General features: G+C 41.5%; 1 protein-coding gene across 2 annotated transcripts in view; it reads left to right on the plus strand.

Annotated features, from left to right (window-relative positions):
• Positions 1-2,239: 2,239 nt before the first annotated feature.
• PDE1A (phosphodiesterase 1A) overlaps positions 2,240-25,450 on the plus strand; it is a 189,072-nt gene continuing 165,861 nt past the window's right edge. The window contains exon 1 of one of the 2 annotated variants that reach the window (XM_058189323.1): positions 2,240-2,459. In XM_058189323.1, the coding sequence (XP_058045306.1) occupies positions 2,356-2,459 (104 nt within the window). In that variant the 5' untranslated portion in view covers positions 2,240-2,355. The remainder of the gene's footprint in view (positions 2,460-25,450) is intronic. The other variant, XM_058189316.1, reaches the window with a different exon arrangement.

The raw sequence follows: 25,450 nt of genomic DNA on the forward strand, positions 1-25,450 counted from the left end.
ACGGAATCTGGACTAAATTTTATGAATGGTTGGACAGGAAGAGGAATGCTAAGATGAAGGTGTAGTGAATGTCTAGAAATGGGTATGTCAATGTATGTTTAACTTGTATGTGATCCAGGGCGAACCGGTAGCAACCCACCACTGGGGCATGTGTGTATTTTCCTTCCTTCCTTCCTTCCTTCCTTCCTTCCTTCCTTCCTTCCTTCCTTCCTTCCTTCCTTCCTCCCTCCCTCCCTCCCTCCCTCCCTCCCTCCCTCCCTCCCTCCCTCCATTAATCCTGCTGTGTTCAGTATGTTTTAATGCTTATACACTAACTGAGGATATATTGCATGATAGGCAAGCTAGAAATGTTTTAAGAATAAAAAATAAACATTATTGCTAATGTAAACTTTTAGGTCCCATAAATGACGATAGCAAAGGAAGTGCAGATGCATAATTTATATGAAATGGTAAGGAGTAAGGCATAACATCAAAATCTAAATCATAAAATCAACATTAGCACTATAAAATACAGGTATGACCCAGGACGCCTTTGCTGTTTATTTGTTTTAGTGTAATAGTTATGATATTTAAAAAGGTTTCATCTTTAATATGCCACATGTCTGCCACATGAGGAAAGTGAGTGTATATTATAACGCCAACAGTGTTTGCTGTGTAAATCGTTCCTGAATTTGAATCTCAGTCAGACCCTTCACAGTCCTGTCTCTTCCCTGCTACCCTGCTATGGTAGGGAGACAATTATATGGGCTTAATTGATAGGCCTCTTGGTGATCCTGCAAGAGAAGTACTTGTGATGTAAAAAATAAAGAGGAAAATATTACTGGATCAGGTCAATTGCCTGCCTAGCCTGGTGTTTTGTTGTCCACAGGAGCAATCTAGAGGGTAATAATAATCATAATAAAACATTCAGCTGGTTCTCTATCCGTGTGCAGAAATTATAAACACAATGATGCACAGCATTTTAATTTGTGAAAGCATTTTGATTACATGAAAACATCATGCCATCCCCGAAACAGGTTCTAGAAATAGAAGTTTCAAGCAAACAAACAACCTCCACCCCCCACACCCCCGAATCTACTTCTGAAGCTGATTGTGCTGCAAAACATGCCTTCTCTTGTTATGCTTTAAGGTACTAGCACAGTATTTATTTAAAGTCAAGACCAACTGCTGGTCTGATTCTGAAATCCAGCTAGCATCTCGGGAAAGAGAGAGAGAGAGAGAGAGAGCAGACATATACGCTTCCCTCTTTCAGAAACTTCATCTTTGGCTGCGGAGCTGAAATTCTAGGGTTGACGTCAAGACCGAATTGGCACTTGCCTTCAGGACTGGCAGAACAATTAGCTCTCTCTGTAGATTGCTTTTTGTTTGCACACTTAATGTTACCATCCCCCTTGGCCAGCCCTGTGGTTTTCAGCACGCCCTTTCTCTCTCTCTCTCTCTCTCCCTCTCTCTCTCTCTTCCTTTCTGAAACCAGGCACGCTGTTATCCCGAAGGAGTCAGGGACCAGGCTGTGTGGCACTGGCTGTGTTTTTCAGTGAGTTAATCTGACAGTTGCCTACTGTGCCGAGTTGCTAGGAGAAGGTGAATAGTCGCAATTAGAGCATGCTCCTTCAGTGGCAACCTGTAGAGCTCTAATTTCCTTTGTGCAGGGGATGAGTACGCGGCTGGCTCACGCTCCGTCTATTCATTCAGCACATTGGTGCTACTTCTGCCCTCCGCAAAGCAATTCAGAGTCAACTTGAAAAGGCTTAAGTGCGGCACCAGGCAGATGTTCCTTTTTGGAGGGCGGGCTCAAGTTTGAGATTGGCTTTTGCCACCTTGCTTCCCGATTGCATCCTTGCTTCATGAAAAGCAGAGTGCAGGCATCCATCTGTCTCTCCTGGACCGGCTAGGCAATTGCAGTTCTTTTGCGGTAGCCAAAAGATTCCGGTAGATTTTTGAAAAACAGACTCAAACAGCCAACGGCGTGTTCCAGTACACAGGACTCCGGCAGTTAGTCTGTAGCAAAGGCAAGTAGTGGGAAGTGTGTGTGGGTGCATGGCAGGGGGTGGGGGTGGGGGGAAGACCTTCTGCGGTTGGCTAGTGGTACCTTTCTTGCCTCAGTGGATTAATCATTGGGGAGATCAGAAGGGCTGCCTGCATGTGGGGCTGGTAATTCAGCTGGCCAGCTGAAGAGGCAACTAAGGTAAAAGTGCTTCTCTGTTCTGCAGTTCTGATTAGGTGTCAAGAGAGAGATAAACGAAGCGGCCATCTAACATGTACGGATCTTCTGGTACGTGTGCTGGGTGGAAAGAGCCTTTTCCGTCCCACTGCTGAGCCTAACTTGAATTCAGTTGCTGTGGGACAGCTTAGACCATGGGCTCCACAGGTCCAGAGGGAACTCAGAAAATGGACAGCACTCCTCTGAATTACCCAATAGGAGGACATACAGAGAAAATGTGGCAACGCCTGAAAGGGATGTGAGTATCCTGACTTTTGTCTTTATTTGAGCCTTTCTTTCTCAGGAAAAAAACAAAACAAAACAAGAACTGTCATTTTGAAAAGACGACTAATGCATTTCTGGGCAGAGCATTTCAAATGAAAGAGCAATAATCAATAATGTCTTCTCTTCAGTAAGCAAAGCCAGAGAAAATATTGCAGTGGAAAACTGGATTATTTTTTTTTAACTGTGCATAAAGTGGATAATGGAGAATAAAGCATGTAGCACGCATTTTCACAGTTAAGCCTTTTGATCAATGAGACGTGATCATTTCCCCAACAGAAATAGTGCACTGTAATTTTGCTAGAAGAAACTAAGTGAACTTGAGCATAGCATTTAATCCTTAAACTATGTATACTGTAAAACTCCCTTCCTTCCTTCCCTCCCTCCCTCCCTCCCTCCCTCCCTCTTTTCTTTCTTTCCTTCCTTCCTTCCTTCCTTCCTTCCTTCCTTCCTTCCTTCCTTCCTTCCTTCCCTCCCTCCCTCCCTCCCTCCCCTCCTTCCTTCCCTCCCTCCCTCCCTCCCTCCCTCCCTCCTTCCTTCCTTCTGCTAATCTGAGAAGTTACTTTATGGATTCTGTTAAAGCAGGCTTTCTAAGTGTTTTTCTGATGTAGCTGGATGGGGAAGAGGATACTGAAGCCATACATTCAGGAAAAAATGACTTTTCATGACTCAATCTCGTAGTAGAAGCATAGAACAAAATCAGAACAAACTGGAGATGTTGGACGAAAGGACCAAGCTAACTTTTTTGGGATGGGGGAGATTGGAAAATATGCAGAAGTGGCAGCATTCTTTTCAGTATGGAAAAGAGGAGGTGCATAAGGAAAGCAGAAATTGGGATGTTTTATCTCAAGAAAAGCTCATGAAGAAGAACGCCATACATTTTTGTGCTATCTGACCAATAGGGGGTGGTTTATGAGGGCAGATGAAAACATTTTTTTTTCCATACACATGCTAATTTCCATAAAGCAGTGATTTTCAAAATGTGAGAATCCTTTTAAGGAGTCTAGCCAAATCAAATGAATAAGTATTTAAAATTTATCAGGTTGAACATTTTAAGGTAGTAGATCACGGTAGATAAAACCCATGTAAACAACGCTCTTTGGGATCCTTCTATCGTTTTTAAGAACATAAAGGTGTGAGAATCAAAATGTTTGAGAACCACTGTGATAATCTGTACTTGAGTGTAACTTCAGATCAAATCTCATCCCGTATCACCTTACACAAACCATATTTCAGTGGAACTATTGAGCCTGGAGAAACACAGCTATAAATCCATAATAGCAAATATATGTTTGAGGAGTTCAAGGTACTTCCGAAAGAGTTTCTTACTAAGTAATTGCCTTTTCTCATTCACAGAATGTTATGAAAAGTCAAAGCAATACAGTGACATCTTTATAACTCTCCCATGTTTTTATATCACATTTTCTATTTTCTTTCTTACCGCAAAATACCATGTAAAATATAACATTGAATATTAAGATTAAATAAAAATGGCATATATAATAGGTAAAAAAAAAGTAAAGGGAAAAGCCATAGCTTATTTTTGGATTGGTGTCTCTATGAACCCATTGCAAAACATCCTTTGACTTGGTATTTTAATGGAAATGTAGATTATGCCATCTTTCTTCATCTCCATTCTGTTCTTCTGAAAGGAGAAGAGTCATGGACTATCTTTCCTTCTGTTTTTTCTGTGACAAGTTCCATTGAAGGCAACCGAAACAGAACATAATCTTGGGAATATATATATATCGCAACCCCCTATAGTATGTAAAATAAAGGGTGTTACAATGGGCTGATCGTTTATTGCTTTAATTGGAATATATAGCTGGAAAAGCTTGGATCATTGAAAAATCCAATTTCTATGCTTCCCAAACCATGGACTTTGTCAAGAGATGTGTGTCCATGTAGAATCCAAATATGTTGGACTTTGCCTCTTAAAATTCTTATGAGTTCGACGTAAGTACATCACAACAGTTCTGCTGGATATGACCCAAACTGTTATAATACAATTGTTCTGTCCTACAGCAGCTATTCAGATGCATCAGGGAAACTCACAAAGCAGATATGAGGGCAATAACTAACTTCTCCTATCGCTCCATAGCAACTGTTATTAAAGTCATGCTGCTTTTGATTCTGGAGACAGCATATAGCCACCAAGATGATTTCCGATAGATAAGGCCCTATCCTCTCTGTTTTAATTGGAACACAACTCAGAGTTTGGGCTTCTTTATAAGGGCAGCTAGACTGTGGTGTTGCATGCCCACTAGATGGCATCTCTTGAATTTGCAAATACACTAGCTGATGTAAGTATAAGCATGAAATAACCATACGAATTGGATACAATCAAAGGGAACATTAGGACAGGAACGGTAGGCACACTGGTGCTCTTATGCACGCATTCATACACATGTAGACACACACACACACATACAGACATGTATACACATGTATATACATGTATACACATGTAGACATGTGTCACTGCTATATAGCTTGTATATATTTTATATCATGGTTAAGGTGTTGGATTAAGAGGGAGGAGAGTGAGGTTGAAGTCCACTTTCAGCCATGGAAATTTCCCAAGTGACTTTTGATCTCTTCATCCCAAACTACCTACAGTTTTTTAAATGTATTTTTAAATGTATCTCCAAAGTTAAAATGCAAAATAGAAAGAAAACAAACGAGCTACAAACAAAACAACAACAAAAAGTAATTAAAATGTGTGTACAGAAACAATAAACAACAAATATATCATCAATATTAACCATAAAATATCCACCCTGGTTGAGTGCTGAAAAATATATCTCAAATAATTAATTCCACCCCCCCATAACAGGTCTACAAATAATTATAAACTTTCTCATCTAGATTTACCAAAAATATTATATTACATAAAAATATGTCACTGATGTAGAAATCTATTATCTATCCATCAAGTCGACCTACCATCTATTCCCTTTTAAAAAAATCAGTTAATAGATAACTCCAAGAACAAAACTAGTCTTCAAAGCTCTCTTTTAACGGTCTGTTATTGTATTTAACATGCAGAAAATGCACAAGTGGCTTCAAACACCTAGAAGAAAGACTTCAGGTTTCATTAATATTTTCATTTTGAGTATTTTCGGCATTATCCTTACTATATTATCATTCATTTTACCATAAAATCTTCAACATATTCATCTTCCAGATTCATTTTAAGTAACATTTTATAAACTTTAGTGATCTAGCAGTGATCTCCAGAACATGAGTTCAAGTCCAATTCAGATTTATCTCCAGCAAAAAAACAACATCTTTTTAAATCAAGTTTAAATATTTAAAAAATTCTATAAACCAACCCCAGTTAAATACCACACTTACTAATTGTTTTCTTGAATGCCTTTTCTTCAAATATCAACAAGTCATGATATGTCATTAAGTTCTACTAACATCTCCTTTCTACATAACAGAGGTGGGTTTCAGCAGGTTCTGACCAGTTCTGGAGAACCGGTAGTGGAAATTTTGAGTAGTTTGGAGAACCGGTAGTAAAAATTCTGACTGGCCCCGCCCCCATCTATTCTCTGCCTCCCCAGTCCCAGTTGATTGGGAGGAAATGGGGCTTTTGCAGTATCCTTCCCCTGGATTGGGGAGGGAATGGAGATTTTACAGTATCCTTCCCCTGCCATGCCCACCAAGCCACACCCACAGAACCGGTAGTAAAATTTTTTGAAACCTACCACTGCTATATAGCTATTTTATCAGCCAACCTTCTTTTGTACATTTTACATGCCTAATCAATTGCCTAATAGAATGATTTTTAAAATCAGGGTTAGCCTTGACCTTATACCATAAATAAGCATGCCATCCAAATCTCAAATCAAAACCTTCAAGATCTAACAACCTTGAGTTTTTCAAAGTTATCCATTTTTTTAACCATGCCAAACAACAGGCTTTGCAATTCAATCCAAGGCAAGCCAAGACCTCCTTTTTCTTTGGCACTTTGTAAGAGCAAGCTTCTTACTTGGGATAAAACGAAGGGAGTTCTCTTATATGAGCTGCCTTAATCACCTAGATAATATGGATGGATGGATCGATTGATTAGGTGCCATCAGTGTCAGTGTCTACTTTTAGTGACTATGCAGATAGATTTTCTCCTTGATGATTTGTCCCTAATCTGGTCTTTCAAGTCTCCCAGTCATGCATCCATCTGCAGAATAATCAGATATTAATTTAGCAAATAAAACAAATAATTTATTAGATAAAAGTTTTGTGTATAGGAATTATGAGTTATATAGTTGGGCCACATAAACGTAAAGAGCTAGAATAACTTTTATTATGGTTTTCATCCCAAAGGTGTTTTTTTCAAAAGGCAGTTGGACTTTCTTGTTCTTTTTCTTGTTCTTTGAAAATGTTGAAAATGTTGCTTCTCATCCTTCTTCAGCTCTTCTTGAATGAGAAGTGAAACGTTTTCAAACAAAAACCAGAAAGTCCAGTTGCCTCTTGAAAAAGTACCTTTGGAACAGCTATGACCTGAATGACTGTGAATTTCCATAGACATTATGGTTTTCACTTTTCCTAACAATATGAACAAAAGAGAACTTGTTTCTCTCTTTTTCTCCTTGCTTCTTTTCTTTCTCATATATGTACAGTATATATGCACTGCACTTCTACATTTTTAACTCCAATACTTCTCTTTATTGGTGGTTGCTGTCCTATTATTCCCGAGCTTTGTTTCAAAGCCAAAAGATTATCCCTTTTGCTTTCCATTTTCAAAAATTACCAGAGCTCACTGGGTACTTGACAATTGTACTTTGTGAACAGTAATTTAATAAAACATTGTTTGTTATGTCCAGGTTCAATAATAAGCTTCTATATTTTTTTTTACAAGCATCAATACTACATTGCTAATATTACTTCAACTGTCTTGAATCAGCACAATGCACTGTTTTGTGTAAAATATTGTCGCTGAATTCTTCCCATGCTTTGGAAGATTGAAGAGAAGCTCTGGAACTAGAGAACAGACACACAGAATGTCAGAATCTTTACAATAAAGTATCTTATTTCTTCCCCAAGTGCCCATCTACTGGGAGTTACTGTTTGATTTAGCTTTCCAAGGGCCTCAGTTGGAAGCTTGAATTATTTCCTGGATTTGTGTGTGTCTGTGTACGTGTTTCCAGAAAGTAATGTAAATGTATGGGTTTTTAAAACTTGGAAAGTATTTAACCACAGATCAGAATAAAAGCAATAAATTGCTTTTATGAACAATTTATGAGATTGGTTATAAATCAAATAATGGGCAACTGTATCATGTAGATTTTTCTGTGGGCGAAATTGTATTTCCCTTAACAGCAATAGCACTTAGACTTAAATAACCACTCCATAGTGCTTTTACAGCCCTCTCTAAGCAGTTTACAGTGTCAGCATATTGTTTCCCACAATCTGGGTCCTCATTTTATCAACTTTGGAAGGATGGAAGTCCGAGTCAACCGTGAACCAGTCAGGATCAAACTCCTGCAAATGGTTAGTCCCCAATACCAATAATGTGTCTTTAACACATAGGCTTGTTTAGATTTTCTGATCATTTTTTCTGTCTAATCTTTTTTCCCCCCTATAGGTGAAATTTAAATTTAACTCATCTCTCTTCTGAATAAGTTACAAGATTAAAAAATAAATAGTTAATTCATAAAGGGAGTTTATGTCCATTGAGGAAATGAACTGTAAACAGAAGTTCCCTTGAGCAAGGTCTGTTTGATTACTCTTTGACAAGCGTGAGTGTAGTTTATACAAAGCATATTGGCCAATGTTATTAAATTCAGCAATCTACCTTGCTTTTCTCCAGTCTTGAGGTATACTGTCTTTTTAAAATTCATGTTGAATGCTCATTAATGTAAAATATAGGTTTTAAAGACACAGAAACCATCTCTGCATGTATGTTAGTGATGCATGATTGCCTGAATGGTAGGGCATAGCTGTTTTGTGTTGTAAACTGACAGAAGATTTCCTAGTGTTAAGATTCTGAACAGATCTGATCCCATCTGATGAGTGTTTTTTTTTTTAATTCACTGGCAGGATCACTAAACGTTGTTTGCTTGCACGCCCCCAAAACCTGAGATAAATCCTGCTTGCCATTCCCAACTTTTTAATCAGGGGAACAAATGACCAATTGACAATCTTATCAGTGGTTAGCGATGTTAATAGCAGCTGTGTCCCGATATCAGTTTCCTCCCAGAAGTTCTGCAGTTCCTGTAATTGAGGACAATTTGATAAAGTACGGTGGCTTTTTAAAAAGATTTATTAGCTAGCCGGGCACTATGCCATTTTGTCCTCAATTGCAAATAGGCTTAAACTGATCATTTAATATTTCAGATTGCAGTTTATTATACATTGTGGAGAAATAAAAATGTTGCTATCTTAACGTCTAAAGACTTCACTGCTGTCTTTAGAAAGCCATTCTTTGTTTGCTACTTTATATATGTAATTAAATCTTAGATTTAGTCCAAATGGTTTGCTTGTTTTCGACAGACCAGGTGATTTGTGTTGTATCTGGATTTTTATTGTTGTTTTTAAAATCAATGTTGTTTTTTATAATGGTCATAGGAATCAGAAATATATGATTCTGTCTCATCTAAATTGAAATATTCTTTTCAGTAGAGAACTCTGTTATGATTTGATGAAAGTTTCACTTGTCCTTGATTTTAACGAATTTACACCCCAAAAGCATTATGGATATGCATGGATTTCTGTGCTTATTTTTCTGCGTGTAAGTCCTTGTCTGTATATTTTTGAAACTTGCCAGTATACAATACAGTATATATATTCTAATGTACATATTTTTGTGTGCATTTTCATCAACGCATTCAGAGTTTCATAAGCAGCACACACATCTGAAAATTATGCTATGGTGAAGGATTCTGACATGTGTCAACTCACTCATCTGGGTGTAATAATGTTTCTGAATATTTCAACATTAATCCAAATGCTAATAATTTATTAAATAATTGATCCTATTTTGTGGGTAGGAAATGTTGATTCCTCATGCATTTCAAATAGCCGTTCTTTTATAGACCTTTGCTAGGTAACTAAAATATTAAAGATGCATAATTAGTGATGAGTAACAAAGCTCCTTATCTCATGCTGTTTTCTACAAACATTTTCTTACAATAATTCTGAAATACGACAAATGCCATAGAGGTATGTGAATCAAGAACAACTATATCATTTTCCCTCTGTCTCCCCCAGCTCAGATTAATTGATTTTATGCATCAGGTTGATCTGACGATTTGAATCAAGAATTCAAATCACCCACTGATTATATACACGTACATTTATAGCCATCACACTATTTTGTTTTAGGATAAACAGCATTATGTAAAATGCAGAAAATAAGTACAGTTAATTTTAAAAGAATTAAAAAAAATGAAAAGTACGATAGCAGAAGAAGAAACAATACCAACACTATTTTACTATGACTTTCTATATCTTTTTATATCTGCAAACCATCTTTGCTTCCACCATCCACCAGTTTCATACATTGTCTCGTTAAACTTTTCTCTTCTCTCTTTTTGAGGATCTGATCCACTCTATCCATCCATAACTATCCCTTATCCTTCAGCCAGTTCACTTTTCTTTCTTTATGTTTGGAAATGCATTCATTCTTGCTCCAGTCTTCCTGGATATTTGATATTGATAGCTAATTTGCAAACATTCCATTTTCCCCCCATCAAACAAAAGTAATTGGGATCCTGTTATTTTAATGTTTAGAGTTGTATTCCTTGTTGCATCATATATCTAATATCTATTGCAAGTCATTTGGTTTTCATACAGTAGTTTAGCATCTGCACATACTTTCACATTCTGCAAATAATTTGCTTTTTTCATAACATTTTCTTTCAATCAACAAATATTTAATACATTTGTTTTCCAGATTCTACATTTTTCAAACACTTGCTGAAGGTCAGATATCTAATTTAAACTTCCAGATCAAAGGTTCAAGCTGAAGCTTTGCACAGCACTGAAATGTGTGTTTCACTGCTAAAGGTTTCTGTACCATGGCAAATGTGGTATATTTTTCCTATAAAGTTTAAACATGGCAGAAAATGACCAGTCCTTCAATCATCTTTCCTGTCTACATTCATAAATTTAGTTATGCTCCCCCTTTTTCTTTCTCTATAATGTTGAGTATCTTATTAACTAATTTTAGGTTTCCAATGTCATTGATAACATTTTCAAAGGTCCACAGAAACTAATGTTTGCCTCACATAGCCTATCCATTGCAACTACAACAGCCATAAATTTATGCAGAAACAAAAGAAAACAATCTGTCTCCCAGTGAGCCAGACTGAAGGGCCAGTCTAGATATTAAACATTTAATTAGACATTTTAATTATTTCAATTTTTTTAAGGGGGGTAGAGGCACTGAAGTCCTAAGAAAACTTACTTGAATAGAATCAGCTCTGCAGAATTCTAAAGAACTTGTTTCTGTGTAAAAGCGGAAGATCAATTTGTAAATTCCATCGTATTTATTTAGAAAATGGCTATTTTTAATCAGCAATATTGCATATTTAAACCAGATGTTATGCTGAGGGAAATTCAGCCTGGGTTCACAGAGTCAGGCTGTTGCTTTAATGAAGTCTACTGAATGAACATAATCGCTATGGCTTGTAAATCAGTTTACGGCTTATTATTTTATTGAATGTCATTATTTTATTGAATTATTTATTCAGTAAATGACGGTTAAATAAAGCATATCCAGCACAATGGATGAGCCATCAAAAGTATCTTAATTTTAACCATGGATTTGACTCCAGCTTAGAGCAAACTTAAAATGCAGAAGATGCATTAAGAATGGTTAAAATGAAATATCCTAAGAATAATAATTGAACAAAACGAAACAAAAACAGTCCAGTCAAAACAAACATTTGCCTGCCCGCCCTCTCTCTCCGTCCCTCCCTCCCTCTCTCCATCATGGCCAATATCTTAACTTTTTTGACCACAATCAATAACATCACCAATTAGGTCACTCCCACCATGGACCAGCAGCAAAGGAAGATTAAATAGCATCACATTTAGATAAAAAGTCTTTGGTTTAATCGATGGACTGGCAAGGGAGAAAATCACAAACAACCAAAAGACAATCCACATGTTCTAGCCTAGATCAGTTCTTAGTCTGATATGGTATAGTACATTTATGGAGGGTAAGTCATCTTTGTATTTTTAAACAGCATTGGATTGCATCCGCAAGAATTGGCTCCAAATAGGTAGAGCTGGTGAAAAAATGCGGACAAACATCTCCATCAAGCAAAAACTGAGATGCAGGAAACTTCCATTGTGCAGTGTGGCACCGTTACACTCCCATCTGTCCTTCTTTTTAAGTATCTGCAGCATATTCTTCCTGCCAAGGAGTCACAGTATACTTTGCTGCTGCAGCTTTAGCAATTTAATTGCTAGGCATGCCATCCCTGCAGTGCTCTTTCAAAGTGTCACATCGGCTAGCTGTTCAAAATACCTCTTTTGAAATATCCTTATTTTTCTTTCAGAAACCTGTGGCCGCATTTGTAAAACTGCAGTTAGGTTTTCCTCGTGTCGTGTGGCTTGCGGCTGCCATAATGATTGGGTTCGTATGTAACCCTAAGCAATAAGTCCTGGTTTTGCAAACCTCACACTAAACCAAAAGCAAAGGTTTGGTGACGTAATGGCCAGTGTGACAGGGTGAAATGCCTTTGTAACTAGCCTGTTTGCGGCCATTAAGAGGTTCAGATGAAAGGAATTGGTACAGGAAAAGAATTGATTTGATTTATAGTCAAAGCAGGCAATGGCCAAGTCCCAGAATACCACACGGGGAAAAGGAGGGGAACAAATAGAAGAGAAATAGACTTAGAAGCACCTTGCAATAACAGAGACAGGTGAGCTACAACTGATCCTGGGGATCAGTTGAATATATCTTTAACATTTGTTGGTGCAGGTAACTGTGATAAATATTTCCAAGTCCAAAGCCAGATACTGTTTCACTAAACTTTGGCAGTGTCACTATCTACTTTGATTGGAAGTTGGTTACGAAAGACCAAAAGAGCTATCAAAAGCTTTTCAGATTTTTATTTCAGCTTCTTCCGCAGTGACCTTAACTACTCCCACTGCGAGTCAACAGAGTCAAATATGGCCCAAGGAGCAGCTATTGCACTCATTGATGAGATTGGCTTTCAGCTGTTGAACCTTTGCTTTTATCTGCCAGAGAAATGGAGCTGTTCCTTCTTCCACTTACTAGCTCAAAACCCAATACGGTGTTCAATTGGCAGTTAGCTTTTTTCCCCATTCTCACATCTGATCTTTCTAATGTTACCTCACGATTGTTGTACTGATACTGATATCTTTCTCTGTGTGAATCTTTATGTTGCCTTAAAATTACAAAATTTCCAGTGTGCATTTTTCAGATACCTCTGAAACCATCTTTCTTTCCTACTAATGCAATTTTAAAACATTTTGCATAAATCAGCTGGATAATTGTGGACTAGAGCACTCAAGCATATAATAAGGTGAGCACTGCAGGAATGCACCTTTAAAGTTTTGTGCTTTTTTTTTTTATTCAAAACATTTTACCAAAAAAAATCCCCCCCCCTTTTTCCCCCAACCCCCCTCCCTTCACTAATCCCTCCCCCCTCCGCCCTGACTTCCCGGATGAAGCACAAGGTATAGTTAAAAATAAAACAAACATATGCTAAGAGGATTTTCCCCCAAAACTATTATACCAATTTTCCCTCTCTAGCTCTGACTTCCTCCTAACACAACCAAAATCCTTCAAGAAAATAAATAAATAAATAAATTAACAATTAAGAATAACAAAATATGTAAATCAATAAAACAAATTAATCCTAAAGTATTTAAAACCAACTAAAACATAAAAATCCAATCCAATTCAAAGAATATCTCCCTTATAGCTTCTATAACCATATAATTCCCCCCCCAGGTCTTTCTTACATAAACTCTTTCAAAAATATTCTATTCAAAATACAATATAACACATTATTACTACTGAGCATGTCCAAGATGGCGCCGCCCTGCTGATCGGGGGAGCGGCAGTGGGCCTTTTCGGGCCCTGTCCGGTTCTGGGGGGGGCCTTGGTGACATCTTGGGCCCCCGGACCTGATGGAGGAGCATCCAGTCACCCGGAGGAGGGGTGACTTGGCGCAGGACGACTCCGGGGGGCGTTGGGAGGAGCCCCGGAGCGTCCTGCTGCAGCGGTGGTCATGGCGGCTGGCCGGGCGGCTTGCCGGCTTGCCGGGCGGTCGCGGCTTGCCGCCGGCCTTTTTCGGCGGTCTGGCGGCGGCGGCGGCGGCGGCGACGGGGGTCACTGATGTCAGGCCCCTTGGACCCCGCCCGTGGGAGGAAGCAGTGGCGGCTCTGGCAGCTAGCAGGCGGCTTGCTGGGCGGTCTGCGGCTTGCCTGGCTGCCGCCGCCCTTTTGGCACTCTGGCGGCGGCGGCGGCGGCGGCGGCGGGGCCTTTGACATCTTGGGCCCCTTAGATCCCCGCCCTGATGGAGGAGGCTTCAGTCGTGGAGGAAGATGGAGGACGGGCGACTTCAGGGGCGAGGGAGGAGCCCCGGAGCCCGGAGGAGGCCCAGTGGAGATCTGAGGGCCTACCGGGCCCCGTCGGCCTTTGTTGGTTTTCTGGCGACGGTGGCGGCCTGGCTTTTTCGTCTGGCGTCGGTGGAGTGACTGGCGTCCCTTCCTAGTTGGGGGGGGATGTCGGTGGCCTCATGCGGCGGCGATGGGACGCTTTGGTGACGACGGCCGGGCGGAGGTGGCCGGTGGCGGCGGCCTACCTCGGCGCTTCAAGGTGGCGGACGGCCTGTTTAACATCTCTACCATCGGTCCGCCCCCCCCCTCTCCTTCTTCCTTAGTCCACCCCTGACTATTTATAGGTGGGTGGCGAACTGACTGAATGAGTGGTTTTGTTTTCTACCCCACGAGGATCACTATTGACTGCTTCCCATCAGGACTGACTGACAGACCGGTTGTGGTCACTGTATCATCTGTTACCATCTTGACCGGCCCAGGATGGGCCTCCTGCCGGACTTTCTTGGTGATGCGAACGCCACGGCGGCTGACCTTCTTGCCCTGCGAGACGCCCCTCTCGCGGGTTTGGCCCTCCATACTATCGAGGCCCACCTTGAGGACGGGCTTTGGAGCCCGAGAGGTGGCATGCTAAAAATAGGAGGCTTAGGGCTTTTAATTAGTTGTTTTAAGAAATTTTTAAGGGAGTTTTAATGGGGATTTTAAGGGTTGGGAGGGAGGGATTCACGGGTAGGGAGAGAACCCGTCGGGGAGGGGGTGGGAGGGTTAGGCGGGTATTGGGAGTAGCCCGCCGGGTGGGGAGCCAGTCCTGCGCTCGTGGCGGTTTAGTAATGGGTTCGGAGGTTATAGGGGATTACGTTCCTTTTGGTGAGGGTGGTTCCATTTGCACGGTAAGTGGGAGGGGCAGATATGGCGGAAGGGGGGGACCGCATCGTTTTGGGGGGGCGCGCGCTCGATGTCTGCAGGCGATCGCGCGCCCCGATCCCCCTCCCTTCTCCCGTCCCCCGGATGGTCAAGACCCTCAGAGCCTGGGCCTTCGTCTGATGTTATGCAACGCACGGTCCGTGGCCAATAAGGCCCCCCTAATACATGATCAGATTCAGGGGGGTGCCGCGGATATTATAGGCGTACGGGAGCCCTGGTGGGGCACTGAAGGGGGCGTGCCCCTGGTCGAGATGTGCCCACCGGGTTTCCGTGCATTCCATCAGCCGAGGGCCCAGGGTAGGGGTGGTGGGGTGGCGGTTGTTATTAAAGAGAGTCTAGAGCCGAGGGAGACCACTGTACCTCAGATTGCCGGGTGTGAATCCCTCTTTGTGAGGTGGGGTCATAGGTGTCAGATGGGCTTGCTGGTCACGGACCTGGCTCCTTGCTGCGTGGCAGCCGCCTGCCCGAGCTCCTGGAGGTGCTGGCTGGGGTGGCAGTTGAGACCCCAGACTTTTAGTCATGGGGACTTTAACTGCCATCTTCCGCTCGCCATCGACGGCAGCTCGGGAGTTCATGGCTTCCATGACGGCCTTGGACCTGACCCAAGTAGTTGATGGCCCTACTCACATTGGGGGTGGCACTCTGGACCTGATTTTTGTCTCTGGTCAGTGGTTGAGAGATCTGGACTTAAAGGAAATAGTCATTGAACCTTTGTCATGGTCAGATCACTCTCTTCTTCGCCTGGACTTTCTGACCGCCATTCACCACCGCAGGGAGACGGAGCCGATACGTTGGTTCCGTCCCAGGCGCCTGATGGACCCGGATGGGTTCCGGACGGAGCTTGGGCCATTTCCTGAGGGTCTGGCTCACGGCTCGGTTGAGGAACTTGTTGCGGCCTGGGAACGGGCCGCGGGGGGGGCCTTAGACCGTGTCGTGCCTTTGCGGCCTCTGACCCGGCGCAGGTCCCAACCGGCTCCTTGGTTCTCCGAGGAGCTGAGAGGGATGAAGCGCCGGAGAAGACGCCTAGAGAGTTCCTGGAGGTCTAGCCGTTCAGAAGCTGATCGGACACTAGTGAAGTCCTATACTAGGACTTACCTAGTGGCATTGAGGAAGCGAGGCGTAGCTCGCCTCCTCCCTCATTGCATCGGCAGATAACCGCCCAGCCGCCCTGTTTGGTGACCCGCCTCCTCCTACACCAGGGGAGCGGGATGACCCATTGCAGGGACGTGCTGAGGAGTTTAACGGTTATCTATACGATAAAATCGTTCAGCTTCGGGATGGTTTGGACCAAGATTGCGGTGATACGGGTGAGACGGCTGAGGGTGGTCTTGGTGACATTTTATGGGATGAGTTTGACCCTGTTGCTCCCGAGGACATGGACAGGTTGTTGGGGAGGCTGAATGCCACCACATGTTTACTGGACCCGTGCCCCTCCTGGTTGGTGCTGGCCACGCAGGAGGTGACACGAGGCTGGCTCCAGGCGATTACGAGCGCTTCTTTGGTGGAGGGTGTCTTCCCGGCCGCCTTGAAAGAGGCGGTGGTGAGGCCCCTCCTCAAGAAGCCTTCCCTGGACCCGGCTGTTTTAGGTAATTATCGTCTGGTCTCCAACCTTCGCTTCGCGGCGAAGGTTGTTGAGAGTATGGTGGCATATCAGTTTCCCTTACACCTGGATGAAACTGTCTATCTAGACCCGTTCCAGTCCGGTTTCCGGCCCGGTTACAGCACAGAGACGGCTTTGGTCGCGTTGGTGGATGATCTCTGGAGGGCCAGGGATAGGGGTTGTTCCTCTGCCCTGGTCCTATTAGACCTCTCAGCGGCTTTCGATACCATCGACCATGGTATCCTGCTGCGCCGGTTGGAGGGATTGGGAGTGGGAGGCACCGTTTATCGGTGGTTCTCCTCCTATCTCTCCGACCGGTCGCAGTCGGTGTTGACAGGGGGGCAGAGGTCGGCCCTGTGGCGCCTCACTTGTGGGGTGCCGCAGGGATCGTTCCTCTCGGTCCTTCTGTTCAACATCTACATGAAGCCGCTGGGTGAGATCATCAGTGGTTCGTGTGAGGTACCAGCTGTACGCGGATGACACCCAGCTGTACTTTTCCACACCGGACCACCCCAACGAAGCTATCAAGTGCTGTCCCGGTGCCTGGAGGCCGTCACGGGTCTGGATGGGGAGAAACAGGCTCAAGCTCAATCCTCCAAGACAGAGTGCCTGTGAATGCCGGCATCCCGGTACAGTCAGCTAAATCCGCGGCTGACCATCGGTGGCGAGTCATTGGCCCCGATGGAGAGGGTGCGCAACTTAGGCGTCCTCCTGGATGAACGGCTGTCTCTAGAAGATCATTTGACGGCCGCTCCAGGAGAGCGTTCTACCAGGTTCGCCTGGTGCGCCAGTTGCGCCTTTCTGGACCGGGAGGCCCTTTGCACGGTCACTCACGCCCTTGTGACGCCTCGCCTGGATTACTGCAACGCCTCTACATGGGGCTTCCTTGAAGGGCATCCGGAGGCTGCAGTTAGTTCAGAATGCGGCTGCGCGGGTGATAGAGGAGCCCTCGTGGCTCCCGTGATAACACCCATCCTGCGCAGGCTGCACTGGCTACCTGTGGCCTTCCGGTGCGCTCAAGGTTTTGGTGACCACCTTTAAAGCGCCCATGGCATAGGGCCGGGTTATTCACGGGACCGCCTACTGCGACCAGATACCTCTCACCGACCGTGCGCTCTCACAGAGAGGGACTCCTCAGGGTGCCGTCAGCTAGGCAGTGTCGGTTGGCGACGCCCAGGAAGGGCCTTCTGTGGGGCTCCCACCCTCTGGAACGAACTCCCCAGGACTCCGCCAACTTCCTGACCTTGAACCTTCCGTCATGAGCTCAAGACACATTTATTCATCTGTGCAGGACTGGCTTAGATTTTTAAATTTAGAGGGGTTTTAAATTGATTTTAATATTTATATTTGATATTTATATTTCTATTTTTAATAATTCGGGCGCTAGAATAAGTTTTTTAAGGATTATTTTAATTTGTATATTGATATTGATGTTTTATATGCCTGTAAACCGCCCTGAGTCCTTTGGGAGATAGGGCGGTATATAAATTCGAATAATAAATAAATAATAAATAAATAAATAAATAAATATTATAAAATTTCAATACCAAGAATTACAGTAGCTATTCAAATTTAGTCCATCCTCGTCAAAATCCAGTATAAATCCAAATACCTAGTCTTTTATAATAGATATAAAACATATAATCAACGCATTTCTTCCAGATCTTCCTCACATATTGTCTTTCAGGGACAGTAATATTTTTGTCTGTTAATAATTCAAAGGATAATACTTTTGTCTCTTGCCATTTTTTTTGATGCATTAATCTCTGTCTTTCCTTCATTTCTCCTTTTGAAAAGTCAGTCACAATATTGCCTAATAGATCCTTATGTTCAAAAGTCCACAAATTATTACCATATATTCCATCAATCCAAAGAGAGAATTGTGTAAATTTTTTCAGTTCGGGAGACAGCCTCCTGTAGCACAAATTCTGACATTTCATCCAAACTATTTAAATAAAACTTCTTTACATCAACTTGTTTATTCACGATCATATCTTCATATTTATCCATTTTTATTTGTATCTCCTCCATTGTATTTAAGTCCTGTTTCAGTTCGTATTTTTGAATAATTAAATACATTCTTTCTGTGTAATCCCGTATAAAGTCACGAATCCATTCTTCTGAAAGAACCTTCATGGCAAAGTTCTTGCTGAAAATCCCCTTATGAAATACTTAAACAGCGTAATATAATCCAACAATCCAGAATTCAACACAATAAGATGATGTCTCCATTCAGTTTCGATTTCGCAGCAAGGCTGGTCTATTTGCAGTTAGTCTAAAACGCCATTTTAAGAGAAGGAAAAAATAATAATTTTTCTCTCTTTAAAAAAGGAGGAAGTCAGGAAATCAACAATACTTGCAAACCAATAATTGTTCACTCATGCTTCTTCCGCCTGCTTATAGAAATCCACAAAAAGAAATCAATTGTTAGCAGAACTTGGACACCTTCCTCTTTTCCTGCTGTTGCAGGAGACGCGCTGGATAATGGAGGTAGGAGGAATTCAAAGGGATTCGACCTTTTGGGACTTTGCATAACAAAAACAAAGCCCCTAGGGGAATCTACCTCTCTCCCCCCTGCTCTTTCCCCTGCTCTCTCAACCAGAGAGGGAAAATAAAATTGGAAACAGCTGTTCGTAGCTATTTACACTGGCTTTTACAATATCCAGTGCGGAGTGCCATAAATTAGCACCCAGCGAGAAAGGTGGCGCCAAGCGGAAGTCAAAGTTTTGTGCTTTTGAAGTGGGATATGGGCAACCTGGGATCTTCAGGCATTTTGTGTTTCAGTTCCCATCCGCATCAATCAGTCTTACCAACATCAAGGGACAGTCAGCAACATATTCCAAAATATCTGAAAATCGTTAAGTGTCAACTTCCAATTTACATGCTAACCTGAGAATATGTTTCATGGAACTCAACAGGCTTACTTTCCCTCCCCCAAAAGACTTACTTTTGAGCGGATGCATGATTGCCTATTTCTTGTGAATTTTACTTCATATTGTATGGATATAGGTTGCTAGAATATTATATAGAGTATAAGTGGAGGTTACTTTACATGTAATTCTGAGAGTGAGGAGTCATACCATATAGGATTACTAGATAGAAGCAGAGAGTTAGTTTTCTGCTATCTGGTAGACTTCTGAATTTTTGCAGTCTAGATCTGGAATACCTAAGAAAAGACTAAGTTAACATTTATAAATGCTGCCATAAATAATGCTTTAAGGCTTATTTATGGCTTCTGATATAAACAAAGTGGCTTTATTTATAAATATTTTTTTTAAAAAAAGTGGTTTCCGTCCTTTGCGATTGTGGTGACATGCAGACCACAACACATATGTATTCATGCCCTTGGTGCTCTAATCAGTGACCACTTGCAGATCTCATGGCAGCACCACAGAATGCACAGAATGCAATTAATGTTGCTAGTTTCTGGGCAAGATCTGTTTAACTCTGCATATTTCAGTCTTGCATTTTATATTTTAAATTTTAAATCTTGATGCTTCTGCATCATTAAACGCATGGTAGTGGTAGGGAAGTGCTTCACAAAAACAACTGATATGCGCATACCATATACCGATGTACACTAATTACCCTGTTGTGCTCTTTGCTGATCTTAAAATACGGCAGTCCAAAGTGAAAGATTAGAAGGTTTTACTGAAGTTTAATACTACTAGTATTAGTACTTTCAGACTAATCATGAATCATTGTCTTTTGAATAAGATTTTTAGATGATCATAACAGTATGCTAGCTTTAGGTTCATTGGCTTGCTTATTTGTAGGCAAACTTGAGCTAAGATCCTTTCCTTTGATTTAATTCTGTGCCTCTTCTGAGCTTTATGAACAAGATGGTGGATGATAAAAATGTGAAAGCCAGGGAGAACCACTGGCCTGAACGCAGTCTGATATAAATGGGTATTCAGTTTCAGAGTATTCATAAGTATTCAGTTTTATGTATCATAAGTATTATGATAATACCTCATAAGTATTATTACCCTTAGACATAAGACAATACTTATTATCATCTTTTAACCTTTCCTATTATCTTCCCCCATTGGTATCTTATTATTATATTACTTCATTGTTTGTATGTACGCTGAGAGCTTATGCACCGGGGACAAACTCCTTGTGTGTCCAATCCCACTTGGCCAATAAAGAATATTTTATTCAATTCAATATTCACTGACAACAGCATGGCAAAGACAATATACCAGGTGCAGTTCACGTGATGTCTATACAAATGCAGTGGATTTTTCTAGTATTGTGCTCTTCCTCCAGGTCTTTACAAATCAACAAGGAAGACACTCATGTTATGTTTACTCTGCAAGATAGCTTGTCCTTCCATCAAAATATTTACAATAATAGTAAACTCTTACACTTTCCCAATTATCAAAAAAGAGTATTATTGTTCTGCATTTTAGACTGTCCAGTCTAACCAGGTCCTATCTTTGAGGGAGCTGTTTTCCTTCTTCATAAAACTGTTTTCTCTTCCAACACAGTGCAGATTAATTCACGCTGTAATCAACGCTCACATCTTCCAATAATTTCCAGCTTTTATTTTATCACCATATGCAAGAAATTAATTTTAGGAGTTGCTTTTGCATTGGCTATTGCTTCATGCAACATGATGCAAAGTCAATTTATTTGATGCCAGAAACAAAAACTGTTTTTAAAAAAAGTATTACAAACCCAGAATCAACCATAATTATATTTTAGAAATCAATCAATCAAGTCATTTTACCAGACTTTGTTGCTTTTGCTAAAGATGTTTGTAGACGAATTTAGCATGACGTGCAGCATTTATTTATTTACACATTTCCATTCCAGCAGATATTCTGTCTCTCAAGTATTAAAGGAAAGAGTCAACAAAACAAAGCATTTGCAAGAAACAGAGGAGCAGTTAAAAGAGTAAAGTTGGCAGTCACATTAACTCCATGCAGAATTTTCTGTGTTGACTAGTGTCTGAGATCGTTTCAAAACAGACAAGTTCAAATGTGGCTCTGTCTTCGCTCTGTAAGAGATGGGCTTTCTTTCCATTTCTCTCCGCATCAGAAACTCTTCCCTTTTTTGGCATCCTCCAAAATGGGTTTGACCATAACTTGTACCACTGCTAGCCAGCATGGTTTGGGTTACAGGGATCTATAGCTGATTCTAATCAGGATAAGGAAAAAGAGGGAGGAAAACTATGGGACTTTAGGAACGATGCCCTAAAATGCCATCAACCATGGCAGCAATAAGTCAATGGATGGAGAGATGCCATATGTCTTCCTTTTTAATGGGACTCCTCTTCCATCCTCCAATTACTTTTCCTCTGGATACCCCTATCAATAATTCAAACCTTTCTCACCCTTCTTCATCCTCTGGAAAAGGGCTTCTTTTGCTTCTCTCTGCCTACCTTCTACTTATAATAACTTTCTAGAAAGTGCAGTGCTGCCACTTACACTGGCATGCTCCAGTCAGCCACTGAAACCCTGGATATTTTGCCAGATGTCGGATACCTGGATGAATAGAATATTCATTAAAATAGGATATGTCTGAGAAAAACCTGGGTGGTTGGGAAACCTATCCTACATGTGCCCTTTGGTTCCAGCAGCATTATTTGAATGGCTTGCTAGGGGACATTCACCCCATAGAAGCCAAAGCCAGATGAAGGAAAATGATGACAGTGGATAAAATGTTAAATTACCTTATTTTTCATAGTATAAGATGCACCTTTCCCTCCCAAAAAGAGGGTGAAAATCTTGGTGCTTCTTATACTCTGAATCGGGGTGAAATGTAAAATTTGTTACTACCAGTTCTGTGGGCATGGCTTGGGGGGGGCGTAAGGTGACTGGGTGGGCGTGGCCAACATTTTTTTCTTTTTAAAAAACTTTTAAAAGCATTTTTTCCACAACCTCTTTGTTTATTTATTTATTTATTTATTTATTCAAATTTATATACTGCCCTATCTCCCGAAGGACTCAGGGCGGTGTACAGGCATTAAAAGACATATAAATACAATATAAAACAATTAAAAAACTGATTCTAAAAAGCCCGTAAATTTAGAATTAAAATATCAAATAAAACCCAATTTAAAACCAATAATTAAAAATCTAGCTCAGCCCTGCACAATTAAATAAATACGTTTTAAGCCCGCGGCGGAAGGTCCGGAGGTCCGAGAGCTGACGAAGTCCGGGGGGTAGTTCATTCCAGAGGGTGGGAGCCCCCACAGAGAAGGCCCTTCCCCTGGGTGTCGCCAGACGACATTGCCGCGCCGACGGCACCCTGAGGAGACCCTCTCTGTGAGAGCGCACGGGTCGGTGAGAGATATTCGGTAGCAGTAGGCGGTCCCGTAAGTAGCCCGGCCCAATGCCATGGAGCGCTTTAAAGGTGGTCACCAAAACCTTGAAGCGCACCCGGAAAGCCACAGGTAGCCAGTGCAGCCTGCGCAGGATGGGTGTTATACGGGAGCCACGAGGGGCTCCATCTATCACCCGCGCAGCCGCATTCTGGACTAACTGCAGCCTCCGGATGCCCTTCAAGGGGAGCCCCATGTAGAGAGCATTGCAGTAATCCAGACGAGACGTCACGAGGCCAAAGAGGTTGTAAAAAAATGCTTTTAAAAGCCTGTGATGAACAGGCAACTCAGCTGGGATCGCCAGAGGAAAAAAAGCTTTTAAAGAGTTCTGACGATCCCAGCTGAGTTGCCTGATCGCCAGAACCTTTTAAAAGCATTTTTTTACAACCTCTTCAGCTGAATAGCTTGTAGAAAACATGCTTTTAAAGGGTTCTGCCGATCCCAGCTGAGCTGCGCAATCATCAGAGGCTTTTTTTTTTTACTTTTAAAAGCATTTTTTTTTCAGCAGAAGAAAAATGCTTTTAAAAGTTAAAAAAAAACCCGCTGATGATCGCACGGCTCAGCTGGGCATACGGGGGGCCAGGGATTTTTGCTACCAGTTCTCCGAACCACCCACAGCCATCGCTACCAGATTGGATGATCCGGTCCGAACCGGGAGCATTTCACCCTTGCTCCGAATATAGCCCCACCCACCTTCTCAAACGGAGGTTTCAGAGGCTGAAAAAAGCCTCAGAAATGAAGGTTCGGAAAAGAAGCCCCCAAACAGAACTTCAGAGGCTTTTTTTCTGAAGCTGTTTCGGAGGCTTTCAGAGGCAGAAAAAAAAAGTTTTTTCTCAAATAGAGTTTCAGAAGTTTCAGAGGCAGAAAAAAAAAGCCAAAAAAAGCAAGACACAGTACTCACAACCAAGGAATCTGTTGCTAAAATTCACCTCTGGGAATAGCTGATTGGGGGTATTCCGGGAGGCCAATCCACCTACCGATCAGCTTTTTTCTTATTTTCCTCCCCAAAAACTAAGGTGTGTCTTATACTCCAAAAAAATACGGTAACGTATTTTTGTTTCACCTTTCTTTTGCTCGAGTCAAGACAGCATATATAATAGTCCTCTTCCCATCTCCCCCCACAACAACCACCTTGTGAAGTAAACTAGGCTCCCAGAGAGTGATTGGCCAGGATTCACCTAGTCAACATTCATGCCTAAGAAAGTTCTAGAACTCAAACATCCCAGTTTAACCTTAATTACTATATCAAACTGATTCTTAAACAATTTCCTGTTGGTAAACCAGCAATGTTTGTGTTATAAGACAAAAGTTGCATTAATTATATTATTGTTAACCATTAATGTGTATTGCAATAATACAGTTAATTATGTTTAATATTATTGGATGTGTATTTAACAATTTCGTTTACTGTCACACCAATCATTACAACACCGAGTTGAATGTATTGGAAAAATTCCTGGAACGATCATGCATCTCTGATATATAAGATTATAAACTACCAATGAATCATTCATGTGTTTCTGTATATAATATATTTGCTCTTTTATTAAACAAAACATAAAAACCAAAAGTAATAAATGAAGAGTTTTAAAAAAAGAGAAACCAAGAACAAGACTAGAAGCAAAAGCAAAAGAAAAAAGAAATACTTGGAAGCACACATGTGAATGAATACATGCCAAACATCCATACCATTTTAAAACATCCTTATATATTAAGTATATTAATGTGTATAGCCAATCTAGAAAAAAATCTGGAAAAAATACTTAATATGGGTAATTTGTGTTCGAATTTGAACACACTTGTCGTCATTGTAGGGTCTTCAAAATTTGTCGTAGTAAATTTTTTATTCAAAGCAACTTCTGAGATTTTAAATACCTCTATGCAGTGAAAGAAGTGAGTTAATTTTATGTTTTTTCACAAACAATGGTGCCCCACTCACTTTTCATCCTTAATTCTGTTCAGGTTTAAGGGTGTTGACCCTAGCATGCTACTCAGGTATTTAGGTGCAATCCTCCTGGAACTGATTATTAGCACAGCTTAAAGGATGTGTATCCTCTTGGAGATGTCCCAAAAGTGTATTTCAAGTTGTTTATATAGAACCAACAGGAAAAAATATATCACTAGATTAAATGGAGTAAGGTACACCTATAACTTAGGTTACTACTAGGGCAGTGGTAAAATTCAAATTTTTTTACTACCGGTTCTGTGGGCGTGGCTTGGTGGGTGTGGGGTGGCTAGGTGGGCATGGCTTGGTGAGCGTGGCAGGGGAAAGATACTGTAAAATCTCCATTCCCACCCCACTCTGGGGCCAGCCAGAGGTGGTATTTGCCGGTTCTCCAACCTACTCAAAATTTCTGCTACCGGTTCTCCGAACTGCTCAAAGTTACCGCTACCGGTTCTCCAGAACCTGTCAGAACCTGCTGTACTAGGGTGTTACAGGTAAATGCAGATCTCTGTATTTTTTATTGTGATAACAAAAAAATCAAGCTATCCATAAAACTTTATAGGGGGAAATAAAATACCGAGGTGTTTCTATACCATTTTTGACTCCCAGTTAATTTATACTAAA

The sequence above is a fragment of the Ahaetulla prasina genome, chromosome 1 (assembly GCF_028640845.1).
Source record: "Ahaetulla prasina isolate Xishuangbanna chromosome 1, ASM2864084v1, whole genome shotgun sequence".
Lineage (NCBI taxonomy): Eukaryota > Metazoa > Chordata > Lepidosauria > Squamata > Colubridae > Ahaetulla > Ahaetulla prasina.